The sequence below is a fragment of the Stegostoma tigrinum genome, chromosome 16 (genome assembly GCF_030684315.1).
Source record: "Stegostoma tigrinum isolate sSteTig4 chromosome 16, sSteTig4.hap1, whole genome shotgun sequence".
In the NCBI taxonomy this organism is placed as follows: domain Eukaryota; kingdom Metazoa; phylum Chordata; class Chondrichthyes; order Orectolobiformes; family Stegostomatidae; genus Stegostoma; species Stegostoma tigrinum.
This window is the reverse complement of record NC_081369.1, coordinates 4,623,161-4,639,523: the sequence shown is the minus strand read 5'-3', so window position 1 is coordinate 4,639,523 and position 16,363 is coordinate 4,623,161. Positions and strand designations below refer to the sequence as shown.

General features: G+C 39.6%; 1 protein-coding gene across 5 annotated transcripts in view; it reads right to left on the bottom strand.

Moving 5' to 3' along the window:
- cnot1 (CCR4-NOT transcription complex, subunit 1) overlaps nt 1–16,363 on the bottom strand; it is a 158,576-nt gene that overhangs the window by 127,817 nt on the left and 14,396 nt on the right. For all 5 annotated transcript variants that reach the window (XM_048546239.2, XM_048546233.2, XM_048546238.2 and 2 more), the window contains one exon: nt 4,364–4,471. In XM_048546239.2, the coding sequence (XP_048402196.1) occupies nt 4,364–4,471 (108 nt within the window). The remainder of the gene's footprint in view (nt 1–4,363; nt 4,472–16,363) is intronic.

The following is a 16,363-nucleotide window of genomic DNA, read 5'->3' as shown; positions in this document are numbered from 1 at the left end:
GAACATGGGCTGGGGTGCAAAGCACTCATAGGTATTGTAAAATCCTGTGCTGTGCTGGTAAATGGGATTTGCAGACAGGAAGAGAACAGATTCAGGGAAATCCGTGCAACAACAGTGACAGTGGTGTCAATCATCCTAATACTGGATACTGCAGCAAGTTGGAATACCGTTCATCATCTCCACAATACCAAACAAGCTTCAAACCAGCCGATCAGGTCGATAGAACATTTCTCTCAAGCATAACTCTCCTAAATGTAATGAGTTTGGGGAACTCAAACAAACCTCGAGGTTGAATGCCCATAGCACAATTCTGCACTAGATGACAACCTCATTCATTCATAAGAATGGTTTGAGACAGGGTGCGAAGTCAGATGGTGCAATGGAATGTGCACTTTTATAATTACTGCCAGGGAAATGTTGAAAAAGTAAACAAAATGTTATTGTGGATCCCAGCAGCATAATTTTCAACCTCTCTCAAAAATATGCATGAACAAAATCTTTCACACCTGAAAGCTGAGCACCTTACAATAAATAATTTACAAATCAGTTACAGCATTAACGAATGACCCACTAAAGCATTTTTTAAAAACCAAAGTTGAAGAGAATTTCTCCCTCGATTTGTGTCCTTCCTTTTCCATGACTGAAATCTGAGTGCAATATAGATCAAGAATTAGATCTCTCTGTTGGGATTGCCAACAGAATGTGTAAGAAAAAAGGGTCTTTCAGCACAGAAGTCCCATGCTTCATGGGATTACATGCTTTCATTAAGATAACAATCTGCCTGGACCTAGGATTTATTTTCTCTCATTTCAATGAATCCAGAATGTGCATATTTGAACTAGTACCTCATCGATTAAGGGTAATAACTTCTGAATTACCTCAAGAAATGCTCTAACAAAACATTATAAATTGCACTGTACGCTTAAACGTGGGTCTGAAAGGCAGCAGCATACTAGTCATATTTTTAAAGCAAATGGTGAGTGTAATCTGGTTTAACCAGGTCTTACTGACTACTTTTCACTGTCAACTTAACATCTCACAATCAAGTTCTGATAGGAACACAATCTACAGACTTCAGTGGGCAAATGCGCACATCCTTATCATATGCTGAATGAATCTGCTTTGACTTAGATCAAGATATCGCTGTTCTATCACAACCAGCTTGTATTAGAATCATACAGCACAGAAACAGGCCCTTCAGCTCAACTCATCCATGAAATAAAAAATGTTGTAATTGTACTCGTCTTTACCACTTTAGTGGATGGTGACGGTAAATGGAGACCAGCAGCAGACTGTTGTTGCACAGAGTCATTGTGCAAACGGAATAATTAAATAGAGCACACTGGAGCAAAATCCCTGTATCTTTGACCATCAATTAAAAAGCAGGGTAATAAAAATAAGATGACTGAATAAGATCACCTCTGGGTGACAGAATCATCGAGGCACAAATAATCAACGTATCAACCAATTTGGTTTATTCGCATAAAGCAGAACCCATATATCTCAAGTCTCTGGTATTACTGGAATTATCTGTGGAAATCTGAAATAAAATCAAAATGCTAGAGAAACTTAGCAGGTCTGACAACGTCTGTTAAGAGAGAATCAGAGTCCGACGTGGTTTGAAGATGCTGCCAGACTTGGAGTTTCTCCAGCACTTTGCTTTTGATTCTGGAAATCTGAAATAAAAAACATTTTCCCTTAATCGGAAGCATGAGCTCTCTTTTCAAAAATCTTGACTTCAGGTCTTGATCTGACAAAATTTCAAAGTTTAAAGCAAAACCTAACTATCTTTTACACATCTCCTGAATAAAATTTTCCACAGCAGGACCTTGAGGGGTTTGGTGATCTATTTATAACCTGTCATTTTAAAAATAAAGAACACTATCGCAAGATAACAGGGCAAACTCTGACCTTTACAAAAAGTCATGTCTGCTATATTCATTCAGGTCACCTCGGTGGCATAAATATCACCAAGAAACTCAACAAAGCAGCCATTTGATCATATTTAACTTAACTTGGATGTGTGTGGAAGGGGAAAATTGCATCTCCGAACAAAAGCAAAATACTAGGATGTTGGAAAATTGGGAAAAAGAAACTAAAAAGGCTAGAAATACTAAGGTCACAAAGAGAAAATGTTGCTATTTCTTGCTTTACAGTATTTCTGATTAACTGCTTCTGACACAATGACGTAAACTAGTCTCAAGTTATGAGAATTAGTTAAGCAAGTTAAGATCAAAGGCCATGGCTTGTACACAAAAAACTCCATACCCTGGAACATGCCTCCATGTGCTGCCAGATCCAACAATTTACATCTTTTTTCACAAAGCCAAGCTTCCCCCTCCTCAAGTACTATTAACACTAGCTATTCCCAATCCTAACACGCATTTCCTCCTCATTACCATAATTTTTATTCGGGCTGAATTTCTACAGTACTTGGCTTGTTCACCTTCCAAACTTTACCTTAAATAAACTCTAATTTGTTCAAAATTCATTACCTGCATCTATTCACGAATGAAATTTCACTCTTCCCTGCCTCATCTCCATGGGCTCCTCATTTTCTCCGCCTATACAAATAATGGATTTCAAAACTCTCTTCAACAATTTATAAAATTGTGGGGAGGGGGCCTGGGCACTGCCCTGCCAAGTCTTCAACTAATCTGATACTAGCCTAACAGTTTATATTCCTGATCTCACCATGTAATGGAGTCAGTGTAAGAAAGAAATTAAAATCTTTTAAAAGTAGGGTTTCAGCACATGCACACAAATGTACAAGAGTACAGCAGATAAAGATTGACAACTCACAGGTGCAGAATGCCATGTGGAATTAAGTTATCGTTTTTAACAGACTTTGGCTCAATCTAAAACAGGACTCGCTGTTAAATATTTCTGGATATAGGTTGTTCACGAAAGACACTTCATGAAATATTGACTGGTTTGCAATGCAGTGACATCAATAACATGGGTTCAATTCCCGCACTGGCCGAGGTACCATGAGGGATTCTCCTTCTCAACCTTTACCCTCCCCTCAGCTAAACCACCACCAGTCATCTCTTTCATGAGAGCAGCCCTTAGGTCTGGTAAGACTATGGCGACTTTACCATCATTGTTTCAAAAAAGCGCAACATTAAGCACGCCAGGTTCACACTGATTTTTGAGAAAGCCAGTATAGATTAGTTAAGGGAAAACCACACTCAATATGTGCCTCACCACATGTGCTTATGTTACTAAACGTAGGACAGGTGGACACAGCTGTTAATGAAGCATAAAATAGCCTAACCTTTACAAAAGGAGGCACAGAGATAACACTCAACTTGTACAAAACAATAGTTAAACCTCAACTACACAGTCCAAGTGCCAAACCCACAAGGAAATGAACGTGTAGAAGAGGCTTGCAAGAGTAGTTAGCAATGAGAAAACCAATAAGATGACATATGGTATCCAAGTACCATACTCTCCCAACCCCCACACCCCGTCTTTGTCAATTCACAATGTGTTTCTCTCATTCTTCTGTAAATTTAATGACAAACCTCCACTGCTTACTGGGGGACCAAATTCCAAAGATTCGTTACCTTCAAAAGAAATGCTTCCTCCTCCCCATCTTAAAACACCCCTTACTTTGAAATCATGTCCCCTGCCTCTAGACTCCATCCACCCACCTCAATATCCTCTCAGCATCTAACCCTGTCAAGTGCCCCCAGTGTCATGTTTCAGTAAAATCACTTCAGGTTTCTTTGAAATTCTAAAAAGTATTGATCTTCCTTGACGCTGCTCCTTCAGCACTGGAAAGTGCAATAAGTACCAAAACTTTACACTCTACTTTATTAGCGTGAATACGCTATACCATTCAGTTGTAAAACTCTCAATTTCAATCGTCTCACTAATGGTGATCCTAAACTCTGGAATTCTCTATGGGGACCTCTCTAGTTTACTTTCCTTCTTTAAGGCACTCTTAAATACCTATCTATGGGTCATTTGAACTTAATGTCATGTGATTCCACAGCAATGCAAATAAATGTGGCTTGGTTTCAGGTTATATTTTACAATTCTAACATAAAGCACTTTGGGGCATTCTATGACAATAAAAGGTGTTAATAAATACAATTTGCCATTGTAATATACCTGCAGGCCTCCGCCAAAACACCAACCAGATACTGTGCTCATTTCTCCTCCAATTGCACTGCTGGGACTCGGACAATTTTTTGTTAACAATTATCTAGCAATTCTTATAACATACTCGAGTAACATGTAAACAAATCAAAACACCAGTTCTCTTATTGCAAACTGTACAGTACAAAGTTAAGTATTAGCTTGGGCCTTCTGAAAGAAATGTTTATTTAAACATAAAGCTAAGTTATTGACATACCTGATGGAAATCTTTGCCGCTACTTTTACCATCGCCACTGAAATCCACGTGCGAGAATAGACAGCGTAATAAATGTCTGTCTGCCTCCGGCCCGTGTCGGTTCACAATCTGTAAATGACAAAACATCATTTTTAGCCTCAAGTTCATTTGGTCTCAGCGTATCACTACATAAGTTTCAGAGTCAGTACATTTGGCAATTTATAGTGGCTAGTTTCTACATTTTACTGATAATGGGATTGCTGCAATGGTTTGCAACTTGTAGCACTTAAATCATAACAGGAAGAATCTTGGTCTTTGCATCTTGACAGTGGTACACTGTAATAGTCATCAAAATTCCTACATTGGGAGAATCCCATTCTTAATCCCTTTACGGTGAAACCACACAAATGAACAGGTTCAACCTCAGTGATATCACCGCCTTGGCCCCAGCCTAATAAATTAGTTCACAAATGAACAGACACTGAACACCATCACCAGTTTTTAAGAAAAGCATAACATGTCAAAAGCTCTGAGAAAAAGTTAATTGTGTGGCAAGGGTGGGCACACAATTCCCAATTAATAAGCTCAATATATCACTCCACTATCCCATGGAGCTCTGCCACTCCCCCCACCCGCACCCTCACGCCAGGTTGTACATCATTAGCCCCTCCTATTTCTCATTTACATGCTCCCTCTTGGTGACTATAACCAGAGCATTTATGCCAACAGCACCCAGTTTTACCACATCATCACAACTGTCAACAGCACACTGCCTCTAACATATCATGCTTGCCACATCTGCTACTGGAAGGGTATAAAAATGTCTAAGATTGTGTTTGGAAATTGGTGTCTCTGGCTCCCAGTGCAGATTCTGCTCCCTGAGGCTGAACCAAAATTTTCACCTTTTTGTTGTGACTGACACAGAATCAGCTTCTCACAACATGTCTATTCCATCAAAACCTATTTCCTCATTTGTTAATTTTGTCTTTAAATAACTCTACTTCTCTCTTCTCAATCAAGGAATGGATTGGTAATGGGATAGAAAAACAGCAAGACAAATATGAGAGCCAAATACAACATGGAGCTAAAACAAGTCACATAGCTGAGAGAGAGAAAACGCCCAAATGATTCATTAAAAGTCTCCATCTTGGTCCAGGTTTTGCACAGATAATATTTCTTTATGCAATTTGGTGTCAAATTTTATTTTGTAATCTTGTGAAGCACCTTGAGACATTTTACTATAAAGTGCAATATAAATCAGTTTTGTATTAACATTATTAAAGTTTACACTAATCAGATAAGCAGATGTTGCCCTACCCTTTCCTCTTTTTCAGTTTACTCTGCTTTATAGGGGTGGACCACTCCTTACCTGTACATACAACCACCTCAAAACAAACAATGCAGAATCAGCTACTCAAAACCAAAGTTAGATAATCAGAAGGAAATCCCACAAACACAGATAATTTTGAAACCTACGCCAACATGCTTACTCATATTTTTTGCACTTAATTTTAATATACATTAGTACAACACAAAAACTAATCACTGAAGACGAGTTTACAACTCAAATCCCACTTGAAACATTTGCCAGGACCGTTTCCAATCAAACAATCAAAAGCAAAATTGAGAGACATGAATGCCAAGCCTGCACATGAACTCTCAGTGGTTACCTACGGTATCAGCATTAAAAGTTACTGATATTGATGGATAAAAATACATATGTAGAAGCCACAAAACAGAAGACAAAACGATTTGGTCCAAATCAATCTTTATTATCTATTCCCCTCCTGGGGAAATATTTCTAGTCATGATTACCCACATTGCTTTCATACCTTTTAAATCACCACTAAAAGACGTGTGAAGTGGGAAACAAAATGTACTATCAATCTATTTCCAAAATAAAAATGCCATCTGTTCCTCAATAAATAGACCTGACATTACTAAGTGCCTTCCCTCTTCTTAGGATGATTCTCCATTCCCACTTTTTCTGACAGTCCTTAAATCAACACTCAATAACAGGGGAACCCTAAAGTACAAGCAATAGTACCAAAAGCAATTGTAGTTTCCTTGCCATTGCCCGAGCAAAGATCAGTGAACTTAAATCTGGGATCAATCATTAATGGTCTGTGCAGGTTAAGTCACTCAAGGGTATTTCGTAATTTTTTCAAAAGGGAAAGCAAAGGGTGACTCCATCTATGCCAATCCCTTTGTGACAGCAGACAGTCAATCAAATCAACAATAATTTTATTGTTCCTCCAAAGGTCTACCAGGGACAGTGTGGGAAAAAATGTGTTCTGCTCCCGTCTCCTCTTGGATGAAAATAATAATTGGAATTTTCAGTCAGCTCACCTGCCTTTCAATTCAAACTTGTGGTGTTCCAACCTAAAATGACTGCATTTTTAAAAAAAAACTGTACAAAATGAGGAGCTTCCAAATGGCACAGTGGGCCAGTACTTTACATAATGGGCATCCATAACATGAGCCAACATGCCTAGTTAGCCAATCTTCATTGAGAGGCTTCAAAGAGATTCACTACCCTTGACTTTGCAGGAAGTGAAGCAAGGGTGGAAACTTGCCTCAGCTTTGATCCTTCATTATACAGGTACGGGATCAACTAGAAACATCACCAAATGACAAAAAACAAATTAGATTAAATTTGTCAAAAGCATAAATTGTTTCCATGTTGTTTAACTATTCATCTCTGTAGCAACACACAGAAAGGACAAAAGACAATGGAATGCAAACAATAAAGAAACAAAAAAAAGTGATAGGTCAGGAAAACAAAAACTTAAGACAGTGAAAATATACCAAGGCAACAAGATCCCAATTATGGCAATGAGAATAAAGCTTACAGTCAGTATGAATATGACTGTCAGAACTGGTAAGCAGAAAACAAATATACTGAGGCAGTTATAGATTGTTGCAGAGGAGCAATCAGAATGCTGGAGCATGGAAATAACTCCAATGGAGAAAAAATTCTTAGGCAGCAAGGTAAAAATAAACAAAGATGCAGAAAAGCATCAACCCAATGAATATAGGCAAATGGAAAAACTTTAACGCTCAGTGACATTGATCATTGGAAAACTGCAATCTGGTATAGACCATGCACTACTTTCACAATCATATACTGAGTAAGACATGAATCAAATGGACTCTACTTGACAGTGCCAACATCTGTACCAAACCAAAGCTAGCAACCAGCTAAAAGGAAAACAGGAATCTATATTTATATATCAACAATAACAAAAACAACAAACCCTTCTTCAGGAGAAGCAAAGATAATTGGAATGTAGGCTAAATATGTAGGAGAGTTAAAGCACTTGGATGAAAAGATGGATTTTCAGAATTTTGCAGCTGGATAGAAAATAAAGAAGGGCTTTAAGTAGATGATTCCCAAAAATAAAACAACCAAAGACTATGCCCCTAACAGAAAAGGGTAGGAAACACAGAAGGAACAGGTAGACAACAACTACAAGAAAAGATGCAGACTCTGAAAGATTGCAAACTCACGGAAAAGGTAAGAAACTGGAGGAATTGGAAGACAGTGATAGGAAAAAGTTACTGGGGACAAGCAGCTAGCATTAGTCAGTAATACGGGAACTAGACAGATAAATAATCATGAGGTTAAACTTTTATAAAGTGCATGAAGAAAGCAAAGGCAGGATAAAGAAACCTGTAATCTTAAGAAATGAATATTACAACAGATAGCAATTAGACAGATGGGAGCTCAGTGTACAATGATCCAACTTAAACAGGAGGACTTGTAGATCTATGTTCATAAACCCTATTCCAAAACAACAGAATCACCAAAGGTGGGGAAAATACAAGTCTTAAACCCCACTAAATGTCACACAAGGGGAAAGCTGATATGAGAATAAAGAGACTAACTTGGGTTCAGAATGAGAAAATGATGATATGGTTTGGCAATTATTTGGAATGGGGAAACAAACGTATCCAAACACTTCAGAAGTTACTGAATTAATGACAAGAAATCGGATAAGATATAGGATTTCTTATTTTGAAACTGAGTTCTAGATTCCCTAAGCAGGAAAAGAGCTTCAGCAGCCATCCTATCAAGCCCCCTCAGTCTTATCATTCAATAAAATCATCTCCAGGTATAAAGGCCAATCTAGCTCAACCCTGCCTCAAAAGATAACTCCTTCATCCGAGGAATCAACCTCGCGAATATTGTCTAAGCTGCTTTCAATGCAAGTATACCCCTTCAGGGAACCCAAATTGTACACAGCATTCCAGGATTGGTTGCACAAAAGCCTTTGACAATTGTAGCAAGACTTCCCCACTTTTATCTTAAGTGATGACGGTATAAAGGCCAGCATCCTATTTGTTTTTCTAATTAGATGCTGTGGCCACACTTTGATTTTTGAGATTCACATTCAAAATATCCAGATCCTTCACCACAAGAACGCTCGGCAGTCTCCCTTTATTTAAATATTCTGCTCTTCTGTTCTTCCTACCAAAGTGGACAATTTCACTTCTACAGATAATCATAATGCCAAAGTTTCTGCCCACTCACGTGACCTTTCTATATCCCTCTACAGACTCTTGGTTTGCTGTCCTACTTACTTTTGTATCACCAGAAAATTTTGGTACAATACAATCAGTCTCTTCATCCACGTTGTCAATACACATCATTAATATTTGAGGCCCCTGCACTGATCCAGGTGAATCACTAGTTAGTTTGCCATATTCAAAATGATCTCTTTGTCCCGATTATCTCTATTATTGCCTAACAAATATTCTATGCATTCTAAAATATCAGCCATAACAGCATGATGTTTTAAAACTCACACAGCAACCTGTTAAGTGGTACCTTAGTGAAAACCTTTTGGAAATCCAAATCCAGCATGCCATTTCCCACACCACCCACCCTTGGTTCTTCCAAGCACACTAATAAATTTCAAAGTTTTAACTTCACTAGGCCATACTCAGTCTGCCTAAATATAGTAAGATTTATAAACATCCTGCTGCTTCTTTCATAATAATGAATTCTAGCATCTTCCCGTAAGAGTTAGCCAAACTAGCTATAATAATTTTCTTCCTGTCTGCCCTTATTCTCAAATAGTGGTGTCACATTTCTGGTTTTCAAACTGCAGAAACCTTCGAATGCCACAGGAAATTTGTAAGATTGTAGGCAATGTTTCAACTATCCCAAAAGCCACTTCCTTCAAGACATTAGGACACATTAGAAAATTTGTGCTGTCAAACTTGACACTCCCCTAGCCAAGCTCTTCCAATAGAGTTACAACACCGGCTTCAACCCAACAATGTGGAAATTGCCCAGGCATGTCCTGTACAAGAAAAGAAGGACAAATCCAACCTAACCAATTACTGCCCCAGTCTACTCTCAATAAATCAGTAAAGTGATGGAAGGTGTCATCAATAGTGTTATAGAGCAGCATCTACTCAGCGATACCCAGTTTGGGTTCAGCAAGGGCTCCTCAGCTCCTGACTTTATTACAGCCTTGGTTCAAACACTGACAAAACAGCTGAATTCCAGAGGCAGTGACAGCTCTTGATATTTGACCAGCTGTGGCATCAAGGAGCCCAGGCAAAACTGGAATCAACAGGTATCAGGAGGGTAAACATTTCATCGATTGGAATTATATTTGGCAGATAGGAAGATGGTCGTGGTTGGAAGTCAGCCATGCCAGCTACAGGGCTTCACTATAGGAGTTCCTCAGGATGATGTCCTAGGCCCACCTATCTTCAGCTGCTTCAATGACTTTCCCTCTGTCATAAAAAGGTCAGAAATGGGCATGTTTACCAACGATTACATAATGTTCACCACCATTTGCAAGCCCTCATGGAGTGAAGCAATCCATGTTCAAATACAGCAAGATCCAGGCTTGGGCTGACAATTGGCAAGTAACATTCACGCCACACAAATGCCAGGCTACGACCATTAGCAATAAGAAACAACCTAACCACCAACCCTTGACATTCAACGGTGTTACCATCACTGAATCACCCATTATCAACATTTGAGGTTATCACTGACAAGAAACTCAACTGGATACACCACACAAGAGAGTGGCTACAAGAGCAGGTCAGAGGCGAGGAATACTGGGAAAGGACAAGCCACAAGTCAGGAGAATGATGGAATACTCCCACTTCTCGGGATGAATGCAACTCCAACAAAACTCAAGAAGCTTGAACCATCCAGGACAGAGCAGCCTGCTTGATTGGCACATCCACAAACATCCACTTCCTCCAACACCAACACTCAGTATGCACTACTGCTGCTGCTATCTACAAGATGCACTGCAGATATTCACCAAAGATTCTTAAACTGCACCTTCCAAACCCATGACCACATCCATCGAGGGGGACAAGGGCAGCAGATACACCAACACCTGCAAGTTCACCATACTGATTTGCAAATATATCCCTGTTTCGTGACCGCTGCTGGGTTGAAATCCAGGAATTCCTGCCCTAATGATACTAACCTACAGGACATGGTCTGCAGTGGTTCAACAAGACAGCTCACCAGCATCTTCTCAAGGGCAACTAGGGACAGGCCAGCCTTTTTATGCCCTAGTTCCATGAACTTGTGATATTTAAATAAAGTGAAAGACATCAGGTCCAGGGTACTTGGCAGCTTTTAGCCTCATTAGCTTTTCTAGAACTTTTTGCCTCTAGAAATCTTAATTTTAACTTCTTCATTCCTTTCATCTCTTGATTTTCTCATAATTTTGGAATGTTATTTTTTTTAAATTATATTTTGTCTTGATTCAAAATACATGTCCAGCATATCTAACATTTCTACATTTCCCTTTAATTTTACAAACTCATCTTAAGTGACCAAAACTTCTCTCTTGTTTTTAATATACTTACAGACCTTTTACTACTTACACCTTTCTTGGTTGTTTTCTCTCATGATCTAAACTCTCCATTTTAGTCATAGATTTTTGGTTTCCTACCTTTGGGCTAATACGCATTTTTATCATTTTGTATGGTTTTCTTTCAAATCAGCTGTACCCTTAACTTCCTTAATTGGCAGCAGTGACAATCACTCACAAACAAGTATGATTGTCCACCTAGAAAATTCCACGTCAACTGGTCAAAAATTGTTCACCCTCTTTATGGTGCCTTTCTTTCTCAGTGGAATATCTGTTTGTCGATAGTCATAAAATAAATCAAGTCCTACTACTTCTGTCTTATCTTCTAATCTAATGTCCCATTCCACTTTAGCCAATGCTGTCTTCTACCCTTATTTTCTTTTTAATCTCAAGGCTTGTTTAAGACGCATATTTCTCACCCTCATGTTACGATCGCTTGCACCTAAAGGATCCTTTACTCTGAAGGTCATTACTTAATCATATCTCATTCCATATTATAGGTCTAAACTTGACTGTTAAGAGGATGGTTCAATCTACATTATTAAAACTGACCAGTTATTACAGTATTTCTCCCACATGCTCCCTTTATCTGATTTATGCTCAGTGTAGCTACTGCCACAGGCCTATAAAACTATCAGTGACTACCTTTCTTTGGCATCTATCTCAATCCAAGCCAAAGCTGCATTCTAACCTAGATCATTTCTCACTACTACATTAGTATCATTACACTAATTTATTAATAAAAGCTACCAAAGATCCTTTTTTTTCCCTTCCTGGTCTTTCAAAACATCAAACTACCTTGAATATATCTCAGTCACAGTCACTATTTCTACAATGGCACTGCCACATTCTCTCTTTGTGCTACAAATTCATCCACCACACTACAAGTGCTGCATGTTTTTTGAAAATTGAAAAGTCATTAATTGTCTTCTAGTTTTTCCTCTATGACATTACCTGCTGGCGCACACGTTTGTAAGTCCTGGTCATTCCTGTCTCACTCTGGTCATGACACAACACTCCTCTACACTATTGCATTGTCAATGCATATTAAGTTTCCAAATCTCCTCATATAAACCTATTCCTCTCCGAACCCCCTTCACTACTTAGTTTAAAGCCCTTTGAATCTTAAACTGGTACCCACAACACCAGCAAAAGCAAATAATACCATGGTCACAAGCACACGAGGCAACAATCATTCCAGTGTTTTTTCTAAAATGTACTCTGAATTCCAAAGGACAGCATGAATCAGACAGAAACAGAAAACTGATCAAAAAAAAGTTTTCCTTGCAAACACAAGGGACCATAAAAGATATTTTACAAGATAAATCAGATATGTTTGGGAAATTGATTTAAAATAGGTAAAAACAAAAACAAAAACAAAATAAGGAGCTTTCTCAAAGAACAAAGTTTCTGGTAATTATGGAATTCTAAACCTTTAGTTTATTGAAGAGCTCAAGTGCGAAAGAACATGACATCAAGGTGGGGGGGGGGGGGGGGGGGGGGCGGATTCAAACCATCAAGCCTGTTGTGCTATTCAATTAGATCACTGCTCATCTGTATGTCAACTTTAATTTCCTATTTTTAATCCCTCTTCTTACTATCTTCAGTAAATACAAAAATATTAGTGATCTTAATCACAGAAACAAAAACTGACTTGGTACCTACAGCATTCTTCACTCCCTACCACAAACTCCATTACCCGGCAACCGACTCCATCCCTCTTCCTGGCTATTATCCAAGATCAAAACAAGTTGCTAGCAACCTTGGTGTTATGACAAATTTATTCCGAATCACATATCTTTGCTATTACCAATCCCACCAAATTCATCACCTCATCTTTGCTCCTTCTTCGCCTGTCAGGTCATGAAATGCTATAACTCTTATCCATGGCTGTTAACTCTAAACCTATTTCAATGCAGTCCTGAATCGTGTTCCACATCATACTTGCTACAACACATGAAAGTTGCCAGATACCAATGTGATCTAGAGTGAAAATGTATGTACAAAGTGTCTGTAGCTCAAAGAACTTTGAATCCAAGTTGAGGAGCTGGGATCTGTGCTGCAGACACCGCACCGCCTCAGTTAAGGGCAAAGTTACATAGACACTCTGCTCCAGAGGGCAGTCACACCTCTCAGACTAAGTAACAAACTTGGTCTGTGATCAAGGAGAGAAGGGGGAGGTAACTAAGGAGCCTCAGCAATTGTCCAATAGTTGAGGCTCTTGGAAGGTGTGCATACACGAGTGGGGACTGCAGAGAGGATGTGGGGTGGGAAATAGGAATATGTTAGTGAAGGGGACAGCATAATTAGGGTGTTGAATGCTTTTCTCTGCACTCGAACAGGATTTCCAAAGGCTGTGCTGCCTGTCCATTGCCAGGGCTAGGGACAGCTCCAAGGTGAAAGAAAAACTTTTGACTAGGAGGGAGGGGATCTAGTTGTCCAAATGAGGACAAATGACATTTAATGGACTAGAAAGGAGATTTTGCTCTAAGATTTTGAACAATCAGGTGCTAAATTAAAAAGCAGAGCCTCAAAAGGTAACAATCTTGGGATTACTACCTAAGGCAAAGGCAAACTGGCATAGGGTAAATAAAGTCAAGGGCTAAAACAGTGGCTCAAAGACTGGTGTGGGTGGAATGAGTTTCAGCTTGCAGGGCACTGGAACATGAATTTGGATAGAAGAGAGGTGTTCTGGTGGAGCAGTCTTCACTGGATATAAGCTGGAACCAGTGCCCTGGCAAACAGAATACCCAGGGCTGGACATAAGGCTTGAAACTAATGGTTTGCTTTGGGGTGGGAATGGGATGGGGTGGGAGGTGGTGTTGCTGAAAGGGGAAATGTAGGCTTACAAAACACAAGGATGCAGCAGCATGTATTTGGATAACAATTCCCTGAGTGACAGAAACTGACAGTGCGTTGAAATTTAGAAAAGCAACAGTGAATAGGATGTAAAGACTGGAATGGGGAAGAGTAAAGAAAGGAAAATTAATGGCTTTTTATGTGAACTACACAGTTTTTGAAGAGAAGTTAATTAATGGCATAACTTCAGATAAATGGGTATGATCACAGAGCCATCATAGAGATTCACTAACTTCCAAGTAGGAGAGAAACTGCATCTCAGTCATAAATTTAAAAAGAAGGGAAATGCAATTTATGAGAGATATCACTGTTAGTCTGCACGTTCCTGGGAGACAGCAAGTGCAGCCACGGCAATAATGTCTTTCCTGAAGCAAGGAGACCAAAAGTAACTACAATACTTCAGGTGTGGTCAAATCAAACACCTAGACAATTGAAGCACGACTTCACCATTCTCTTGCAATAAAGGCAATCATTCCATTAGCCTTCCTAATAGCTCGCTGTGCCTGCATCTTAAGTCTTCAGTGATTTACTGACAAGGACGCCTAGGTTAATTTGCATATCAACACTTTCCAAACGCTGCACATCTGTTTCTCCTAGAAAAGCAGATGACCTCATTTTTCCATATTATATTCCACCTGCCATATACTTGCCCAATTACTAAGCCTATTCAATTCTCCAATAAACATCTTCCTCATAATACATGCCTGCTTGGCTTCGTAATCATCCACAAATTAGGAAATATTACATTTGGTCCCCGTGCCCTATTATATTTAAATACATCATGAATTGCTTGAAGCCCAAAGTACTGAATCTTGCAGCAGCCAACTGATCATAATCTGCAGAAAAATGATCTACTTTTTTTGTGTTAACCAATCCTTAATCCAACCATATATACACTACCTCCTATACCATGACCTTTAATTTTGATAACCAACCGCTGTGAGGAACATCTAAAGCCTTCTGAAAATACAGATATACTATGATTCACTCCACTTTGTAATTTTGTTAACGGATTCAAAAAGATCCATACTTGTCAAACATGATTTTCCATTCATAAACCTACGCAGGCTATGCCCAACCAGATAGTTTTTATACAAATGTCCATTTATAACATCTGTTTTGATGTTCTATTATTCTTGCATTTTCCCACTACCAATGCAAGGCTGACAGGTCTACAGCTACCTGCTTGTTTTGTCTCCTTCCTCAAATAGTGGGGTGATATTTGCCACCTTCCAACCTGCAAGATCATGAAATGATTCTAGAGTTCTGTAAGATGATTATAAAGGCACTGAATAGCTTGATAGTTACCTCCTCCAATACTCTGGCTTAATCACCATCGTATCCCAACGACTCAAATTGCAGCCCCATAATTTCTTTAGTATTAATAAAAGATTGCACTGATGTTTTCAACTTATTTTTCCTATCACTTGGATCTCTAATTCTGGGAGTTTTTTGTATCAGTGAAAACCAAAGTAATGATTGATAACAAAGTGTGAGGCTGGATGAACACTGCAGGCCAAGCAGCATCTCAGGAGCACAAAAGCTGACAATTCGGGCCTAGACCCTTCATCAGAGAGGGGGATGGGGAGAGGGTTCTGGAATAAATAAGGAGAGGGGGGAGGCGGACCGAAGATGGAGAGAAAAGAAGATAGGTGGAGAGGAGAGTATAGGTAAGGAGATGATAGGTCAGTCCAGGGGAGGATGGACAGGTCAAGGAGGAGGGATGAGGTTGGTAGGTGGGAAATGGAGGTGGGAGGAGGGGATAGGTGACAGGCTTGAGGTGGGAGGAGGGGATAGGTGAGAGGAAGAACAAGTTAGGGAGGCAGGGACGAACTGGGCTGGTTTTGGGATGCAGTGGGGCAAGGGGAGTTTTTGAAGCTGGTGAAGTCCACATCGATACCATTGGGCTTCAGGGTTCCCAAGCGGAATATGAGTTGCTGTTCCTGCAACCTTCGGGTGGCATCATTGTGGCACTGCAGGAGGCCCATGATGGACATGTCGTCTGAGGAATGGGAGGGGGAGTTAAAATGGTTCACGACTGGGAGGTGCAGTTGTGTATTGCGAAGCGAGCGGAGGTGTTCGCAAAGCGGTCCCCAAGCCTCCGCTTGGTTTCCCCAATGTAGAGGTAGCCACACCAGATACAGTGGATACATCATTGAGCTTCTTTCTCTGTACCCGATTGTAAATTCTCCTGTTTCTGCTTTTAAATGGACCCACTTAGCCAACTCTAGCCAAACAACTGCCTTTTACATATCCAAAGTTTTTGCAGTCCACGTTTCATTTGCTAGATTGCAGCCATATT